Source organism: Anopheles gambiae, chromosome 3, assembly GCF_943734735.2.
Source record: "Anopheles gambiae chromosome 3, idAnoGambNW_F1_1, whole genome shotgun sequence".
Classification (NCBI taxonomy): Eukaryota; Metazoa; Arthropoda; class Insecta; order Diptera; family Culicidae; genus Anopheles; species Anopheles gambiae.
Window position 1 is genome coordinate 91354712 of NC_064602.1, and position 18812 is coordinate 91373523.

General features: G+C 48.2%; 9 protein-coding genes across 18 annotated transcripts in view; 4 read left to right on the forward strand and 5 right to left on the reverse strand.

The window, feature by feature from the left end:
* The window catches only part of LOC1280810 (cAMP-dependent protein kinase catalytic subunit PRKX), a 48460-nt gene extending 46480 nt beyond the window's left edge, over positions 1–1980 (reverse strand). Inside the window, exon 1 of the mRNA XM_061655906.1 lies at positions 785–1980. The gene's annotated coding sequence lies outside the window, so the exon portion shown is untranslated. The remainder of the gene's footprint in view (positions 1–784) is intronic.
* Positions 1981–2759: 779 nt separating this feature from the next.
* On the forward strand, positions 2760–3747 carry LOC1280809 (signal peptidase complex subunit 2). Its single transcript, XM_320676.5, has 2 exons — positions 2760–2976; positions 3109–3747. The coding sequence occupies exons 1-2, from the start codon at positions 2923–2925 to the stop codon at positions 3643–3645; spliced, it is 591 nt and encodes a 196-aa protein (XP_320676.4). The 5' UTR covers positions 2760–2922; the 3' UTR covers positions 3646–3747.
* On the reverse strand, positions 3736–5467 carry LOC3291442 (uncharacterized). Its single transcript, XM_061652982.1, has 2 exons — positions 4053–5467; positions 3736–3990 (listed from the first exon to the last, which is right to left on the reverse strand). Exons 1-2 carry the CDS (start codon positions 5384–5386, stop codon positions 3963–3965), a joined length of 1362 nt encoding a protein of 453 aa, XP_061508966.1. The 5' UTR covers positions 5387–5467; the 3' UTR covers positions 3736–3962.
* On the forward strand, positions 5468–6872 carry LOC3291443 (uncharacterized). Its single transcript, XM_552389.2, has 2 exons — positions 5468–5926; positions 5998–6872. The coding sequence occupies exons 1-2, from the start codon at positions 5531–5533 to the stop codon at positions 6508–6510; spliced, it is 909 nt and encodes a 302-aa protein (XP_552389.2). The 5' UTR covers positions 5468–5530; the 3' UTR covers positions 6511–6872.
* On the reverse strand, positions 6641–8041 carry LOC1280807 (histone H2A, sperm). Its single transcript, XM_320674.5, has 2 exons — positions 7759–8041; positions 6641–7639 (listed from the first exon to the last, which is right to left on the reverse strand). Exons 1-2 carry the CDS (start codon positions 7766–7768, stop codon positions 7266–7268), a joined length of 384 nt encoding a protein of 127 aa, XP_320674.3. The 5' UTR covers positions 7769–8041; the 3' UTR covers positions 6641–7265.
* Positions 8042–9838: 1797 nt separating this feature from the next.
* Positions 9839–11373, forward strand: LOC1280806 (uncharacterized). The gene is made up of 3 exons (XM_320673.5): positions 9839–9999; positions 10168–10649; positions 10739–11373. The coding sequence occupies exons 1-3, from the start codon at positions 9924–9926 to the stop codon at positions 11255–11257; spliced, it is 1077 nt and encodes a 358-aa protein (XP_320673.5). The 5' UTR covers positions 9839–9923; the 3' UTR covers positions 11258–11373.
* Positions 11352–14219, reverse strand: LOC133392724 (uncharacterized). The gene is made up of 3 exons (XM_061653538.1): positions 13830–14219; positions 11615–11773; positions 11352–11541 (listed from the first exon to the last, which is right to left on the reverse strand). Exons 1-3 carry the CDS (start codon positions 13947–13949, stop codon positions 11371–11373), a joined length of 450 nt encoding a protein of 149 aa, XP_061509522.1. The 5' UTR covers positions 13950–14219; the 3' UTR covers positions 11352–11370.
* Positions 11834–13686, reverse strand: LOC1280805 (arginine-glutamic acid dipeptide repeats protein). The gene has a single exon (XM_320672.4). The coding sequence runs from the start codon at positions 13408–13410 to the stop codon at positions 12343–12345; it is 1068 nt and encodes a 355-aa protein (XP_320672.4). The 5' UTR covers positions 13411–13686; the 3' UTR covers positions 11834–12342.
* Positions 13695–18812, forward strand: part of LOC1280803 (lissencephaly-1 homolog) — a 53894-nt gene continuing 48776 nt past the window's right edge. The window contains exons 1-2 of one of the 10 annotated variants that reach the window (XM_061653536.1): positions 13695–13833; positions 15638–15755. The gene's annotated coding sequence lies outside the window, so the exon portion shown is untranslated. Of the gene's footprint in view, positions 13834–14266; positions 15141–15637; positions 15756–15938; positions 17203–18812 lie in introns of those variants that run through there. The other 9 variants (XM_061653524.1, XM_061653531.1, XM_061653523.1 and 6 more) reach the window with 9 other exon arrangements.

The following is an 18812-nucleotide window of genomic DNA, read 5'->3' on the forward strand; positions in this document are numbered from 1 at the left end:
CTGCTGCTGCACAGATTTATAGCTGTCAGTTAAAATATTCAGATAAAAAAAAACAGTACCACGACATTGTGTAGGTCGAAATGGTTCATGCAAAAACAAACGCGCCTGTTTCATGCTGTCTCTAGTTTACTGTTTTTTTTTCGGTTTCACAACGGTATTGTTGGAGCGACGATCGCGTTTTTACCGGGGGATCGATTAAGCGGGCCACTTTTGCACATAATACTAACACATTCTCGTTTTATATTGACCGCTGTCGGGTCATAAATTAGCGGGGGAATTGTTTCTTTCTTCTTTTTGAAACTCTGCCTTTATGTAGTGCAAAGTACATCAACAGGAATTTGAATTACCACTTGACTCTCGGTCGCGGACAAAATCCGCGGGAGAGCCGACTTTTTGCTTTTGCTGATGCAATTCTGTTCTTTTTTTTTTCGACGAACATTTGCGCCAATTAAAAAAGAGGAAAAGTGATCACTTTTATTGCTTGGTTTTATCTTCTCAATAATGTGTGATTTAATTGGGCTATGAATCACATAAAACAATTGTCGCTACAGAGCCACGGAGATACCGCGTCACAAGAAGATCTTCAAATGATAAGTACTCATGAACGTGTCAATTAAATAATAGCGTCTTCTTCACTGGTTGGCGTTAGCAACCATCAAACGGTAGAGTAGGCGGTGAAATGCTTGAAATATTCTTCCTCTGCTTGGCAATAGCCCTTGCTGTTCCACTCTGGGCGCGCTGATAACATGACATTTTAAATCCTTTACACCGTTCTTTATCTTACCTGTACTTGAAGGAACGATGCAACAAAAACAATTAAAAAAACCTAACACCACGAATGGGAATTCCCCACCGTCCCAGACCAAGTTGGGGGAATTTTCTTCCGTTGTTCGCGGTCCTGTTGTCACTTTTCCAACCTAGTTCAGGTGGATGGCTATGATGATTTCACTTGATAACCGAAAAACCACACCAAAAATTCCGTCGTTTTCCGTCACTAAGCAATGAGCACACGCATGCACATACACGCACACACTTTACACACCTATTGTACCGTACACATCGGTGGCATACTTTTTGTTTTATTTTCGTTAATAGCGAGAAGCTGCAAAATGATATTCACATTTTCTCTTTATCTTTTCGCTTTCCACATGTCATTTGCCAAAATCTTGCCTTCGCTGTGCTTTATTTTATTATTTTTTGCGTTTTGAGCGCCCTTGATGCTAACCTCAGTTGCCGGAAAAAAGGCCCGATCTAATGTGATTGTGGTTCGAGCGGCACTCGATGGGTTGTGGGCCTTTTCTTTGCTTTTTCGTTAGCAACGCAATTACTCTTGCGCGCGCCCCAAGAAGGCCCACCGGTAGAAAGTAAGCCAAAGCAAATCGAAAGACGAGCAAAACAAACACCTTTTAATGCCGGCCAGATGCGTACTGAAAGGCACACGCACGGAGACACACTCGCTTTCGATTGAGCGGGGAAACACCACTGCACTTCCGCACGTTCGATTTTCCCCCAAAACACACCGTTAACAAATAATTCTCCGAAAGTGGGAGATTTTCGCGATACGGTTTTTTTTTCAATTTCTTTTCCCTCACTTGTTCACACTCACACACGTACACACGCACTGTTTACTTTCTCTGTTGCCTTTTAAGATCAAAATCAATGGAATCTTTCAATCGAGCCTTTTCGGTAATTGTATAACACACGTGAATTGGCAAAGATTTTTCTACAATCTTCTTTTCATTAGTTTTAAACACTACTGCTTGTTAGTTTTTTCGTCACAATTGCTTCCACACACACGATAAACGATTACAAAAAGATTCAATTTTGATGGCGTTTGATTTCCACACTACACTCGATTGCCGTTACAGAAACACCGACCGGCGTGTTGTTGCACAGACGTTGACTGAAACTTCGTGCGGCGCGCAGACACTACGACCGTTCGCAGTAAGCTCTCTTCTACGACTGAAGTGCACGGAGCGCTCGCGCTTGTTTTGGCGCGCGCGGAGAACCCGATTCGGAAAACACTTGCTGCGCCTGCTGCTACTTTTGCTGCTGAGACTTTTGCAGGGTTAGTGGTGCGAGGGAATGCGAAACTTAAAAAAAACAGGCATCAGATTTTTAACTCCAGCGAAAATTAAATCTCTTGTTTATTAACTTTTAGTCAATAAAAATAAAAAATGATTTGAATCATCCTTTTTATCTCTGTCTTTTTCCGTTTCTATCTACTTTTTGTAACACTTTCGCATTCTCTTTTTTTTCTATCTCTTTCTTACACTCTGTGTATCTCTCTATCTTCTACCCCCCCTCTCTTTCTCTCTCTCTCTCCTCTCTCTCTCTCTCTCTCTCTTTCTCACTTCTCCTTCGTTAAATTGAAATTTTCCAATCTCTTTCTTCTGAATCGCCTCTGTAACTTCCTCTTTTCCTATCTTTCCCTTTCTCTTTTTTCTCTGCTCTGTATTCTTATAAATTTATCGCCATAACTTTCTATCTTTCATTTATCTATTCCTTTATTCTATTTCTATCTTTATCTTTTATCTTTTTCTACCTTTAGTTCATTTCCCACAACACCTAATCATTAAACTACATATGTATAAAGGACATAAGACCAACTCAATTTTATTGAATCACTTAATTATTTAAAAAAAATAGAATTTTGTTATAATATAACCCATAACAACATTGCTAAAAATAAATATCCCCATGTGTAAATTTCCCCATGAAAGCATCTGTATTCATTTTGCTCCTTGGGTAATTGGCTTCCGTACCTGTCAAACGCGGAAGCGTCATCAACTTCTTGGCAGCACTGCTGGCAGTAAAATCGAAAACAGAAATATTCCCTGCCGGCTGGATTGACCGAATCTCCTGTAAACTTTTGATAAATACAACTACCCAGGCTGCCGATCCTTGCACCCCGGCTCCAGTATGTCCAACAAGAACAAAAAGCAATCGGAAACGGTCCCTGCTAAGGAGGAAGAGGTGAGGCACGAGTATTACAGCTGTGCTGTCCCCCGCACCAAACACAGGGACACGTCACAGATTTTGTGAAACGAATGGAAAACTTATCTGCTTCTGTATGCTTCTATTTTCCGCAAACCAAACATTCACCAGGTGGTCCAGATAAACAAATGGGACGGAACAGCGGTGAAGCACGCGCTGGATGATTCGGTGAAGAATGCGCTGATGGAGCACAGCAACATGAAGGAGCATTTCGCCATCATCGACGGGCGGCTGTTCATCTGTGCGATGGCCGTTGCAATTGCGCTGGTTGCGCTCGGTTACGACTATCAGTATTCGTTTCCCGCCTCGAAGCCCGTGCTGATCGTGTGCGTGCTGTGCTACTTCTTCCTGATGGGCGTGCTGACCGTCTACACCACGTACGTGGAGAAGGGCATCTTTGTCGTGGGCAACCAGAAGGATGCCAGCGGTGCCGTGAAACGATGGCAGGCAAGTTCCGACATGAAGAAGTACGACGACAAGTACGAGCTGACGGTGCAGCTGAAGGATTCGCGCGGCATTCGGGAAGCAACGGTCACTAAGTCGGTCGCCAACTTTATCGACGTGAATGGGCTCGTGCTGGATGATCTGGTCGCCAGCGAGGTGAACCGTATTGTGAACTCTCTGAACGCAGACCGCAAGGATAAGTAGAGAGGGATAGAGATGCAGTAAGAATAATCAGATATTGCTAAAAAGCGATAAAGCGTAAAAAGTAAAATAAACTACTAGCTCCGGAACGGGTGCGAGTTCAAACTGACGGTTTATTTCAGTTCCGTAGCATTTGTTCGTTGAAGTTATTCCAAGCAATTCGCTTTAACTATTAATACCTTTTCAAAGGACGGCCACAGTGAATCATATGGCATACACAATTCAATGCTCTTTTTCTTCTTTTTGCTATACGACGTACACACCCAATTCAAAGGAACCGTCCACGAAACATCCTTAGCGTAGTGAAAACGCCTGCTGCGTTACTCGTTGCGCCTTTGCCCCGATTTTCTGTGGATAAAAAAGTTTGTCATATTTTTTTATTTTTTCTGAAATGGTACAACATTGCTTACTCTTCATCAGGGATTGTTAGCTCCTGTCCCTCGGCAACTGGCCCCGTCAGAACGACCACGGATTGCAGCTGCTCGTCCACCGACTGTTTCGCGTTCGATGTGCTCGAACGCCGCAGCCGACGGGTGAAGGGATAGAAGCAGGTAACACCCTCCATCTTGTGATCCATCGCAGCAACCCTCTGCACCAATCGGAACAACAGATGGGGCAGCTTCTCGCTACCCTCCACTGCTTGCAGCCGGGACCACAGGGAGACATTTTCCTTCACCGCGATGGCGTACATGAGAATCGCCATGAACTGTGTTACGCATCTACCCGTCATATCTTTGCTGTCTTCCGGGTTTGGTTCCCGATCCTTGTAGATGGCAAGCAGATGCAGCACATAGTCGGTCGGTTCCAGCGCAAACGGATCGCGATACTGCTCCAGCTCGGCCGGCGTCTCCACGCGCCGCAGAAAAGCTTCCGGATCCTCGAGAAACAGTAGCACCGCGTGCCAGAACAGACGCAACACTACGTGAAACATTCGGGTCGGTTTAGGGCCGCGAAAGAGTAGCTGCAGATCGTCAACGATTTCACACTCGAACTGATGGTAGCGCTGGTACGACTGCTCCTGGCATTCCTCGCTACAGTACATCACGCCGGTGCAGCCCGTGCATGGTCGCAGGTTGTGTTCGTTGGTTGCGCCGCAAAAGTCGCACCGCTGGTAGGCCAGTTCCGCTTCCAGCACCAGTACGAACGGTTTTTCCACCAGTACCTTCGCGCCATCCTCCAGGCTACGGTTCGTTCGAATGCCTTCTCCGTCTTCGCCCACCTCCAGACAGGCCTTTATCGAACAGTGGCGCGTTGGGGCATTCGGTTTCGCCGCCGCGCAGCTACCGCCCGATTCCTTCAGCTGCTCCCTAACGCGCTGCTCACGATCCGCCAGCTTCGACCTCATTTCTGTGGGATAATTATGACGCCGGGCCAGCTCAATGTTCTGCAAACATTCGCGGTACAGCTTGCGGTTGAAGTACACGGCCGATCGGTTCGCATAGCCAAGGCCCAAATCGGCCGAACCTTCCTCGGCCATGGCGATGCTCTGGTTGTACAACTCCAGCGCTTTGGCCGGATCGTCCGGTGACTGCTTGTACGCCGCATTGCCCTGCTCGCGGAGCTTCGCTGCCTTGGTGCTGCTCTTGCCGATCTTTGCCTTCGGGAATGGCCAATACTGCCGCTTGAACAGGATTTGACACTCGGCCAGACTTTCGCATGGAACACTACGCCGTCCAATCGCCCACGAGGTGGCCAGCCCGACGGAGGGACACTCCAGCTTTTCCACCACCTCGGGTCGTAGCATTTTTTTACCACTTTCCGGCGCTGGTTTCGGAATTTACATCGCCCAGTTTGACAGCTGCCCGAGCGGGACCGCTTGACAGCTAATCTGTTCTGTTTTGTTGGTAAACAAAGTCCAAGCCCTTTGGGAGTGCTCGCATACGCGATCATGGCCGATTTGCGTCTGTTTTCGCGTAGCTTTATTACCGAATTTATAAGACTGTACAAAAGCTTTCCCTGCCTGTGGAAGGTAGGCTCACGGGAGTACTCGGATCGAGCGAAAAGAGAGCAGGCGTACGATGCACTGGTCGCCAAGTACCGGGAGGTGGACCGGATGGCAACGCGGGACGAGGTGAAGAAGAAGCTGTACGGTCTTCGGTCGAGCTATCGGCGCGAGATGGCCAAGCTGAAAAACTCGATCCGCACCGGTACCACTCTGGACGATGTGTACAAGCCGACGCTATGGTACTTCTATCTGTTTGACTTTCTGTCCGAGCACGAGACGCTGAAGGAACCGACCAGCACTACCGACGACGATCAGGATATGTTGAAGGATGAGGAACAGGTACAAGCGGGATTTCGGTTGCAATTGCGGAGAAGGAAAAACACGCTAAAAACTCTCCCTTTCCTTTGTAGGAATACGACGACAGTGAGGAAGCTCTGGAGCAAGGCGAAGAGACGCCGCACTATCACGACGATGCTGGGAACGATCTTGACGAGATTGAGCCTGGGGAGGATGATATTATCGCGGAAGGCGATGATCCCTTTAGCTCCGATACGCCTGCCCGCTACACATCACCCGCACCGGATCGACCCGAACCCTCCGTACCGGGTGCATCATCGTCCTCCAAAAGGGTAAATCGGTCCCCGTCGAAAAAGCGTAAACTACCCACAACCCCCCCTGCCGAACGGATCGAGTATTTGGAGCGGATCGAACCAATCGATCATGCCGACGCGACGCTACAACCACCGTCCGACCACCCAGAGGATCAGTTCGATGTGTACGGGAAGCTGATCGCGCACAAGCTGCGCTCGTTCAACCGGCTGCAGGCCACCTTTTCCCAGCGGCTCATCAACGAGGTGCTGTTCGAGGGCGAGATGGGATATTTGAATAGGAATTGTAAAATTGTCGATATGGGCAGTCCGTGAGTCTGGAGGGAGAGAGAGAGAGAGAGCAGAAGAATGTGGAGTACTGCATCGTTAGATAGAATATTAAGCACAGTGCGAGTCGAGGGAACTTGAGGAGTTAATCGAACACAAAATATGTCTTTGTGGCGTATTTTTAAATTATTATTAGTTACCTGCGCCCTTTTATTACTTTCTGTATCTGTGAGTGATGTATCTTTTATCTTATCTTTTAACCATATAAAACGGCTCGCTAGTTAAAGAAATTAGTGTTCTCAGGTCGCGGAGATCAAAAATAGATTAAATTATCATGAAAAAATCACGCGAAGCAAACGAACACAGAAATGCGTGAGCTTTTTTGTATATAAAATTTATTAAGAAACTGACTCGACTCCTTACTTTGCACTCTTCATAATGCCGAATCAATGTGTATTTATGCCGTAGCACGGATCGATGAAGCTCAAACGCTTTCGCTGGCACACATAAACCGCCCTGCAGCATTGTAAATAATTCGAGGGCATTTGTTGCACTTATTCATATCGATCGAATTGAGACTGTTTGTACATTCGTAAATTCTTAATAGCGATTGGAGTTTAAGGAATGCGTGGAGCGATAGAGAAGATGGCATACAAAATGGCGCGCAATTCACTGATCACTGACCATACTACAATGCTTATTCCTGAGTAACATACATTTTAAAAGAGAACCTTATCAATAAAATAACACTCCGAGATCCGGCATCTGGCTTCGTCTCGACAAAATGTTCTTCCTCCTCCTCCTCAATACTCCTGGCTTTGCTTCTCCTGCGATGAGCTGTTGCCGGCAGCTTTAGCACCCGTTTTGCGGGGCAGCAGCACCGAATGAATGTTCGGCATGACGCCGCCCTGCGAGATGGTCGTCCCCTGCAGCAGCTTGCTCAGCTCCTCGTCGTTCCGCACCGCCAGCTGGATGTGGCGCGGCGTCAGGCGAGATTTGTGATTGTCCCGCGCGGCATTACCCGCCAGCTCCAGCACCTCCGCCGCCAGATACTCGAGCACGGCCGTCATGTACACGGACGAACCGACGCCGATCCGGTTCGCATACTTGCCCCTCTTCAGCGTGGAAGAGACGCGGCTAACGCTGAACGTAAGCCCAGCACGGGACGATTTCGATACTGGCGAACGGAACACAAAGAACGAGAGAGAGAGAGAGAGAGAGAGAGCACGCAATAATGGAATAACAACTCCAATTTCCATATCCACCACATTTATCCCTTGTCCCAGCTGTACTCACTTTTCTTCATATTGGATTAAATTGCTTTTTTTGTTGCGCTAAAGCCTTCTCAAACTTGAACACTTCCTCACTCACGGGCAGCAACGTATGAATTGCGATGGAGAAATGTAGCGTCTCCTTTGATACGGGGGGAAAAATGCGCGCAATTTTACCGGTTGCTTCCTTCACGCACACACAACCACACCAGAGCGAGATGGGCACAGTGGGCAGAGTTGTGTTCAATTTTCGGGTAAAAAACAGTTCCTCGGAAAAAGGGAATCAAGAGCGTTTGCAATACGTGGAACACGTGGGGGTTGGGGCTAGTGATGGGGAAAATGAGGTTTTCGTCGAAATCGAATCTGACTCCGCATTTTTCTGGAATCGATTCCGGATAGTAGGTCCGGAATCGGAAATGGCTAAGAATTGGCTGCAGAATCAGTTCTAGAATCTAAATCGAATCCAGAATCAGAATCGGCTTCGAATCGGAGTCGGTATCGACATATCTATAAAAATAGGCGTTTTAGTCCATCGATGCTACTAATGGTGAGTCATACGATTCATTTCAAGACCCGACCCGGAGTCGGGTGCGAGTCAGTCGGAATCGATTCCGACCTGTAGGTGCAACGAGTTCGAGTCGACCCGAATGATGAGTAGGTGCGAGAAAGCATAAGCGACATCGACCCATTTCGTGCAGTGAGTTCTGGTGGAGTATTGAACCTATATTGATCCGACCATACTCGAACTCGCTGCACCAACGGGTCGAAGTCGCTTAAGCTTTCTTGCACCTACCGAACCTATTTGTATCTTTTGGGTCAACTCGAACGACTCCGGCTCGCTTACGGATGGCTTTGTAGGTTCGGATCGACCCGCCCATCACTAGATGGAGAGGACTAGATGGAGATTCCCGGACTGATTTCACTTCTGAAACTTCGTATTTCAATTCAAGAGCTGATTTTCATTGCGGAGCAAATTTCATTTCTGGAGTCAATCCTGATTCCGTGACCGGAGCAAGTAGCGATTCCAAGGTCGATTCCGATTCTGGGGCCGATTCTCATTCCGGAGCTGATTCCGATCCCGGAATTGATTCCGGAACCGACTCCGGAATCGACTCTGGAGCCAACCACAGAATCGGCTCCGGAATTGGCTCTGGAATCGACTTCGAAATTGGCTCCGGAATCGTATGTAGGTCCGATTTCGAGCTCACACCTCTAGTTGATACGCGTGATCGTATTTTTATGAACTTATGGAAATAAACTATTTTTTACTACTTTAAAAATTGTGCTGATTCTTTTTTTTCTTCTTTTAGTTTTGGCCCAGCTTGTCGTCAACTTAAACATAAAACTGAAGACATATTTTTTCGTTGATTTTTTTTAAATTTCTAATTCATGCTAAAACAATATCATCACGGGGACCCTAAGGACCTCCGGCATTGAAGCACGTGTCAGAGAACAAAAAAATATACTAAAATTGGCGATCTGAAGCTGCTTTAGATTCGGTACGCTCTACGTACGCATTCCGTACTTTTTTTTAGCTAATCTTATCTACTCCCCATTAGAACTCCATTCCGAACAATTAAACAAATTCGACCTCGTCCGTACAATCAATTTGTATAAAAAATGTGAAAGGTTTAAATAGAGACTACAAAAACGGTTGCCACATTCACACCATACTGATAAGATGAAAAATAAAGAAATGTTTCGTTTCTCTTTCTTCTGTTTCTGAGTTCATATTTAACAGGCTGAATTCAAAAAGGAAAAGTTAAATTATACGATTTTGAGGTATTTTTATGAGCTAGTCGAATTAATCTCTTGCCACTTCATGTAACAAGAAAGGATCCAACACAATCATTTGATCATGCTCTCCAGACAAGTTTCGGTCCATTCAAGTTGACCGATTAAAAGGAATTATCTATCCATTGCTTCCGAGACTCCGAATCGTATTGAACCGCACAGTCTCCCGAATGCTTCGCACAAAGATAAGCACCGAATCATTGTGCAAACAAATTATTTGCTAGTGCTCTTTCTCTCCCCCCCCCCCCCTCTGGACACCACTTGAGTGATAATGAAGGTGGCGCGCCAATTGCACGCAGCGACGGCCGCACGATCATTCCTTCGTTTGCGCTGTTCTGAGACGCGGGTACGGTTGTGGCGCTTGCGTGTGATACCCAGCTACACTGCTACACCGGTATGGGGAAAGATGACCGAGAATTTCAACCATCGGCGGTGCCGTACGATCGACTGCTTCCCGATGCCAGATCAACAGGTAGAGTAAACCGCATCACCCATGCTTGAGTTTTTCCCTTTCCGCGATCTTCGTTTCACTCCATGCTCTACCCGTAAGAAGTGGAGAAATTACTGTAAACAGAGCGTTATTTTGTTTTACCACTGATACATTCTTACCATCCCTACCGAACCCCTTTCAACACGACAGCTGATTTACTGGGTGCGCAACAAAACAACCACGACGCAGCAACAGCAGCAGCGGCGACGGCAGGAGTTGTCGCAAGCCCCCGTGAGATAAGACAAACGCGTCATCCAGTCTACGGTACGTATCAGAACGGCGCACGGCACGCCACCAGTATGGGCGGGGAAGAGCCGGAAGGAACCAGCGCAGAACACGAGCAACTGTTTGCCGACTACCGGGACGACGACGAGAACGACGAGCGCAAGGATTCGATCGACGAAACGACCGTCACCGGCGAGGGGATGATGGATCGTGCAAAACGGAACGCCAGCAATCGGAACGCGAACAACCGGGCAGTGGAGCGAAATGCCACCTTCAGCAGAAAGCTAGTGCTTGCCAATGTGTTGATCAATGTGCTTATGTTTGGTGTGGCCGGGTTCATCACCTATCATTGCTTCAACCATGCGATGGTGCTGTTCTCCTGGCACCCAACGTTCATGTCCATTGGGGTAAGCCGATCGTGACTGTGCGCGTGTGTTTGTTGATGTGTGTTTCATGATCTTTGCATGTTTTACAAACGATCTTCAACCTCTTCCAGTACCTGATCCTCATGTCCCAGGCCGTGCTGACAATGTCCGGAGCGAACTACTTCACCCACCGCTGCCAGCATCGCACGAAGGTGTTCCTGCACTGGCTGCTGCAGGCCGTGGCCGGCGTACTCATCTCGATCGCGTCCGTGTGCATCTTCCTCAACAAGGTACGGCTCGGTAAGCCCCACTTCCAGACGCTGCACGGAATCTTCGGGCTGGTGACGGTGTGCCTCACGCTCGTATCGATCGCCGGTGGCGTTACAACGAAGTATGCGTTTCAGCTGCGCCACTATATGCGCCCGATCTACAGCAAGCTCGGGCACGGTATCGTGGGCACGGTGTCCTACCTGCTCGCCACTGTCACGATCTCGCTTGGCGTTTATTCGCGCTGGTTCCAGGAGGACAACGATGCCAACGTGCGGCTAACGCTGGTGATAGCGATCGGTACGGTCGCGCTGTATGTGATCGTTACCCCGATTGCCAACACGGTGCAGCGAATCCGCACGGCCGTGCGGACCACGCTTTAAGCGCACACACACAGCATAGTTTAAGTTATAAGACCTGGGAAATTAAAAATTTCCTTTCTCATCCATTTGAAAGACACCGTGACGAAAGCAATAATAAAATGTTACATACAACTTTATTCGTCCTTTGCTTTCGGCGTTTGTTTCGATTGTCCACCGGGATGGTCCTCGTGTACCTTCTCCTCTGAGCCGCCTATGATCAGCAGCAAACCGGCCAGCACCAGTGCCGTGCCAAGCCACCAGAGCAGGCTGCTCTGCTCGTTGAATAGCACCGTACCGAGGAGGGCCTGCAAAAAGAAGGAGCAATTAAATCCGAGTGGCCTTCTTTTCCCCCTTCTTTTTGGGCGGCCAAGTTCTCACCGAAGCGACATAATTTGTGGCGGCACTGGCCAGCGATGCCCGCAGCGTCGACCCGGATCCAGCGTGCAGTGCTTTGACGAAGAATCGCCACACGCAACCGTTAAGCAGGACCATGGTCAGGAGGCATACAGCCTGAACGAGGGTTTCTCCTGCTGGCAGCTAAGAGAGCGGGAAAGAGATGGATCGGGTGAAAGTTAGCAAGACGACCAGAGCGTTTGATTCAGTTGTAAAGGTGTACATCATCGTTCGGAAAGTTTATTCTATGAAATGGTTTGCAGAAATTATGAGTATGATTAAGTTATGATATCGTCGCAGCGCTTGTCGACGGTAAAGGGTGCTACAGGTTCGAGAAATGGGATAGGAGGATGCGGATTCGGGAGATTGGGTTAGTAGCGCACACAGTAGATCTTACTATCTATTACGTTAAAATATTTTTTTACAATTCTTTTTCTCGATCTATCTTCAATTAGCTTGTACCTAGGTGTAGATACTATTTCATTCACATTATTTACTATTGCCCTAACAGCTACTATTGCGCCTAGAGCTGACCTCTCCAATTCATGCCTTCTAGCAGCTCCCTGCACTTTGCGTCTTCGAACTAATCGAGAGTTGTGTTTGAACTTCCTATTCCCTACACATTCCTGTTTCAACTGCATCAACTGCAAACAGACACAATATACAATAAAAAACGTACAAATCCCCGCGGCGGTGGAACCGATGTGAGATATTTACGTATTGAGAATGCCGTCGATCAGCTGCAGGATGCCAATTTTCAGCTTGCGCTTCTGCTCCATCGTCATCGTCTGTATGTCGGGCACCAGGCTCTGGAAGAAGTTGTGATCCGCATCGGTCGCCAGCGTCGACGTGCTCGGAATGAAGGTAAAGTGGGGCGGGACCTGCGTTTGCAGCTGCGGCTGGGCCGCAAGCGTCTGGTGCGCCGGCGGCTGCTGATGGTGCAGCGTTTGGGACGTGATCGGGTTGGAGGTGTAGCAGGGCATCGGGATGCTGGCCGGTTGCATCGGGGTGTTGGTGATGGTGAAGAACTGGCGCTGCGCCACAAGGTCTCGCTTCGAATCGTTTGCCACCGACTGGAGTGTGCTGGCGGTTTCGATCGGGCTTACCGCCCCGACGCTGGTCTGGGAAAGGCGCGGCTGCTTAACCGGTGGCGCGGTAATGATTTCGTACGTCGTCGTCGTGTTGGCCGCACTGGTGCTGTCCGTGTGTAGCACTTCTTGGTGGTGCTGCTGCTGCTGCTGGTCGGTGATGGTTGACGCTTCCTGCCCGATCGGCATTATCTTGATCGACTGCAGTATGCTGTCCTTGATCTGCTCGCTGTGATCCTCCTCCGGCACCGTGATCGTTTCAATCTCATGCGGCTCCTCCTCGTCCTCGTCCTCGTCCTCCTCCTCGTTTTTGCTCATCGATTCGCTTTCGCCCTTCGTCCAGGTCGGCTCGTCCTGCTCGTAGGTGCTCGTTTCCTCCCGCGCCTTCAGGTACGGCAGCACGAACTGCATGTGGCTGTACAGGTAGTAGGGCTTCCGGCGCGCCTGGTCGGGGTTGTCGCGCACCGACTTCTGGTAGCGGGTCATGCAGCAGCGCAGATTGCGCCACCGCTTCTTGCATGTGTCCACCCCTTCGCCGACCGCGTCCGAGACCGCCTGCCAGGCCCGCTCCTGCAGCGTCTGCTGTTTGTAGTCGGGATTGCTCGAGTCGAACAGGCAGGGATGCTTTTTCACCTCCCATACGAACGTGATGTTGAAGGACTGGTCCTCCGGGCTGATTTTGGTCGGTCCCATGTTGCTGTGCTAGTGTTCCCTGCCAGCTCGCCCAGTGTCCCCCGCGCGCCTTGCTGCTCCGTCAATCGGGTGATTGGAACCGAACAAAAAACGGCCACTCCAAAAACAACCTGCCTGAAAGAGCGTATTTTTCTTCGGGGGATGCAACACACAACACAAGCGTTCTTTTGACCGCACGCACCCTTCCCACTACCCCTACGCCGTACCAGCCATTGTGTGTTTTCTTTTCCCTATGGCGCCAGCATAGCTGTCAAAGTAGGTGCGACGTAAACAGAGCCATTTGACAGCTGCAAATCTCTTTCTCGGAAATTAGGGATTTATGTTTAGGGGTGGTTTTCACGCGAAAGGGTGTCTTTGTGTGTTTTAAACCAGTGAGAGAATAGTGCCAGTACGAGCAAAGGTTCCTTCCGAGTGCTTACCGCGGTGAGTCCAGCATGTTCCAGCAGGCGGCCACTGTTGGCGGTCAACTTGCCAAACAGACTTGCAAATGAGGCACACAGTCCAGCGAATACAGCGTAGTACGGCCTTTCCTGCTCCATTTTGGTCACGTTTGGCACAGCAAAAGAAAATGGGAAATCTTCTAAGCAACACACGCAAAACTACACTGGAAGTACAAGTGCAATGAATTGTTTGCCGACTTCCAAAGTGGGCGATGCCATTTATTGGATTTTTTTCTTTGCATGTTTACTGTAATTATTGCACCGACTAAAGCATCTCATTAATCTACATAAATCTAATTACTTTGTAGAGTGTTTGTAAAAAGCAAAAACATAACTAAAATTACTTTTTCTGTTAATTTTCTCAACAAAAACATAATTTGCCCACCGCGATTGACGACTTTTATGGGAAAGAAAATTGTTTCGATACAAAATGTTTTCAAGCAAGCAGTTTTGACAGTTGCAATAATTCCGTTGAATTTTTCGAATCGCCGTTTGGCTGTGTGCGTGTCGATTTTAATCACCCGTTCGCAATACGGTACGTTGGCAGGGCGAACTGACCCGTGCGCCAGAAAGAGAAGCGTTTGCAAGCGATGTGTGTGTGTGTGGCAACTAGAGAAAATACACACACACGCACGCACGCGCACGCAATCGATGGCCCGTATTCGTCAGCAGCGCCATCATCAGCAGCCAGCAGGCGTTTTTCCGCAGAGAGCGAGCTACAGCAAAGAAGTGTCGCGAAAAGACGTCGTCGTCGTCGTCGTCGATTTCGCTTAAAAATTTTCCACCCCGTTTAACCATTCACCCCCCTACTCCCCCGTACGGAGCACATCGCGGTGCGCGAACGTGTACGTGTTGTGTTTGTTGCGTTGTGAGCTGCAATAGTATTTAGCAGAAGAAAGGTGATCATCCCTTAAAATTCAACCCAAGTACCAGCAATAGAGCGAAGGTGGAGGCAGTAGAAGCTGCTGCTCGCTTTTTTTGCAGAAAAGTTTCGCAGGTGAACAACGAGACGTGTGCGTGTGTGTGTGCGTGCGTACGTGTGTGGCGTTGTTATGTGCAACACATCGCCAGAGCATTGCCTAAATCATCCCTCCGGGTTTCGCAGGGAGTCCCTCTGCAACCATAATTATTACGCCCAGCATCGATCGATCGTTCTTCGCTGAATTGCTTTGTGTGTGGGGCTGTGTTCGTCTTCTTTTTGCTAGTGGCGAGCGTTCGCTGCTCCCTTATTAGTGTGAGACCACCCCCGTGTGTCCGTGTGTGTGTGTGCGCGACAAATTGTGAGTCAAGGTGAAATTTGTGTGCGAGAAAAGTAGAAAAAAAAGAATATCCCTAACCCAGCGCCACCTTCCTTCCACACCATCCTCCTGCCTCCCCAAGAAACTCTACAGCGTCACGGCAAGTTGTGGGTCATTTTTGTGTGCGTGTGCGTTTGAGTGAGTGTGTGTGTGTGTGGCATGTGTGTAAAGTGTGCGTTATCCTCCTCTTTGTGTGTGCAGTGTGCGACGAAAATTGTGCGAAAGCAACCTTGCGACTGTGTGTGCGCGTGTCTGCACACACATTCACACACATAGTCAACTATACAGACACACATACATACACACAAACACACACACTTTACGTACGCAACACTGCCGAAACGGAACTTGCGTTGAAAAAGGACACCGGACACAAGATCACTCTCCTCCCCGTGCCAGGAGTCATCGTACCCCGCATTGTCCTGTGAGGTGAAACAATCACAATTAAACCCGCTCCCTCCCTTTCCCCAATTTCATTATTTGCTGTAGGTCATCGCACCGTGGGAAAAAACGCCAAAAGTCCATACAGAGGCAGCAGTGTAGCCATCCAACAGTTCTTCTCAAAAAAAAAGGGAAAACAATAACCTTCCTTCGATGAACTCAGTGTGTAAGTAGCTTCTTTAAATGTCCGTTTAAATCACTCCTTTTTCACTCTTTTCGGTCCGAAACCAAATCGCTCCACCCGAAAACTAGCCCCCGACGAGACAAACTATTATCGATCTATCGATCGAAAACAGTGAACCTTTACAGAGGGAATTTGAACGAAACGCGAGCATGAAGCCTCTGAAGGGGCTGAAGGGGATCCCGCCATCGAGACGAACAAAGATGGCAGAGAGCAGCAGCAGCATTTGCGGTGGGAAGGGACTGGTGGCTCTGTGCGAGGCAAAACGCACAATGAATGGCTACTTCGATGCGAGAAAAGCGACAAAACAGACAAAAATGGCCATCGCGGACAAGTCGTGTGTGTGTGTATGGTGCAAAAGCATCAGTCATCGCCCGTTATCAATGGAACGAGTATATGGGAAAGTTTCTATCACCATATTCTAACCAGAGACAAAACGCGACAAAACGGTGCCGACGCGGTGGCTTCAAGATCCAATTTACACCCGTCAATTTCCTACGGTAGTGTGTGTGTGTGTGCAAATATTTTCGCTGTTACTGTTTTTTCAAAGCGAAACTGATTAGGGGCAGCACACAGCACACAAAAAAGGTGACGGATATGAACCCAAACCGTAGCGCACCGTGTTTATATGGCTGCTCTTGTGCAATGGTGTGTGTTGAACAGGTGTGTGTGTGTGTTTTTGCCTGTTTTACGCACAGTAAACCAATGACGGGGTATCCCTTCCTTTTGTGCTTCAGCTCATTGTTACGCCTACACTTGCTGCGCACACACACATCCACACATTCGCACGCAAACATACTGACAAAACACGCAATAATACTAAACGCCAAGGGGTAGTTTGGCTGTCAAAATTTAACCCCCGCTCAAACTACTACCGTGACAGGGAGTCACCACCTCCCAATCCACCCTCCCTCAGGGAAAAAGGAATCGATTTTTCTCGATTGGAATTGACAAAAAAAGGGGTTTTCGCATGGTGTCCGTGCATCAGGAGGAGGTGTCCTTGGAAGGACGAATGTCGTCACAAATCGGGGTTTTTTTTTGCATACGCATCACAACTCTTTGCTTGGCGTGGTGTGTGAGTGTGTGCGCAACTATCGAACATCTTGTTGCATAATTTAAATCACTTACAATCGATTCATTTGTCGTGTGCTTGCTCCGGTGCCCATAACGTGCGACTATCTCCATCATCTGGAATACTCCAGAGACGCATGAATGGACAGTGTGTGTGTGTGTGTGTGTGTGTGTGCTTGTGTGCAGAACCAATTAACAGCTGTGTTGTGTTGCCTGCTGTCGTCACGTTTTTGTCCGAGTGAAACAAATACTTTGCTAATGTGTGTGTGTGTGTGACGGTGGGTGAGGGTGTAACGCGTCAAGTGCATCTTTTGCTGCAGTGAGCGGTAGTTTCTCTTGTGGTTTAAAAATATCGTACAAGGTAAAGGGTACTCGTGGGTGGGGGGTGATGGTTTGATGATGACACATCGATACGGCCGTATAGGAACTGCTGCCCCGGGTGGGTGGATAGAATGCACTCTCGGCGACTGTCATATGACTTTGACGTGTACACACATGCGTTTGCTCTTGCCTTTCGTTTGGGACTCTCGTGGTGTGTGTGTTGCGAGCTTGGGGCAGACACAATGACGCGCGATTTTTGGATGTTTATACAAAATATTCACTTTATACACACACAAAAAAAACGCAACCGAGTTGTTAACAAACTCGAGCATCTTTTTCTTGAACAGGTGAGAGAGTTTGTTGAGTTTCGCTCTTGAACTGTTTGCTCCCCCCGTTTCGTATTGTGTGAGTAATCATTCCCGGCGGAAAAGGAGCATGCGTATCCCTCCAAAAGTCTCGAGCCATCATCCATCCCCTCTCCTCCCCCACTTTCGCTTTGTTTTCTTTTGCAATGACGCAATTATGCAGGACGGCAAAAAGGCAAAAAATAACGCGACGGACAACAGACAAACACTGTTCCGGACACAAACCGGAAAAGACATCAAAATTCCAACCAAAATTGGTTGTGTTTCGTGCGTGTGTGTGTGTGCGTTGAAGAGACAGACCGGTTTTCGGGGGGGGTGACCTTGTTTGCTGATAGTGCAAAAATCCACCCGCACCCTTGAAAGCTCAAATTTCTGTTCCCCAAAAACAAAGCCTACCAACGGCGGTTGACCTTGCCTTGTAGGCGGATTGTGTGAAGTGTGCCCGCGGGGTCTGACAGATAAAGCTGCTGGCGGCTCTGACATCATACGCGGACACTTTCGGGCGGTTTGGGGGGGTGGGGAACGCGCCACCAGCGCGCAGCACGCCTTTGATCGAGTTCTTCGACGCGTTCGTCCCACGCGCATCAACTGCGCATCAAACGCGGCTGGCTGGCTAGCTGGCTGTGCGGCGCTGCGATGGCGCTTATGGGGCGGTGACGCTAATGGACGACCGGGGAGGGCTTTAAATGAAGTCATTTTGTGGTGGCGGCGGTCTGTGCTGGTGGGTGCCTTTTGGGGCGTACTGTACGCGCTCCCCGTCCTAAATGGAGCAGGTGTTTTGCTCATTAGCAAAGTAAGCAGTAGCGGGTTTTTGTTTATGGTGATGGGCAAAAGTAATGAATTTTTTTAGCGGGTAGCATGGACTGGGTACATGGATTAGGTGTACTTTTGTGGGGATTACCTTTTGTGGTGTTATTTATTGTCATTATAATTTTAACCTTTTAAAATCGTCGTATATGAAATAAGCTTAAAAAATCCCCAAACTTCGTTATCAGCAACGATATGTATTTGAGGAAGTTAAACAAACAAAGCATTCGTTCATAAATTTCGGTTGGACTTAAATTCAAAATTGAAACTGTCCACTTCGAGATGATTTGTTTTTGGTGCACAAAAGCGCAAACTCAAAATGAATAGAATAGTAGTTGAATAGTTTCTGGAGGAATGTAAACAGTTGATAATACTTTTTTTTAAAGGAAATGTGCTGTAACATTTTAAAGGAAATGTGCAGTATCATTTTAAAGATGATAATAGGAATAAACATTTAAAATTTAAGAATGATAAGCAG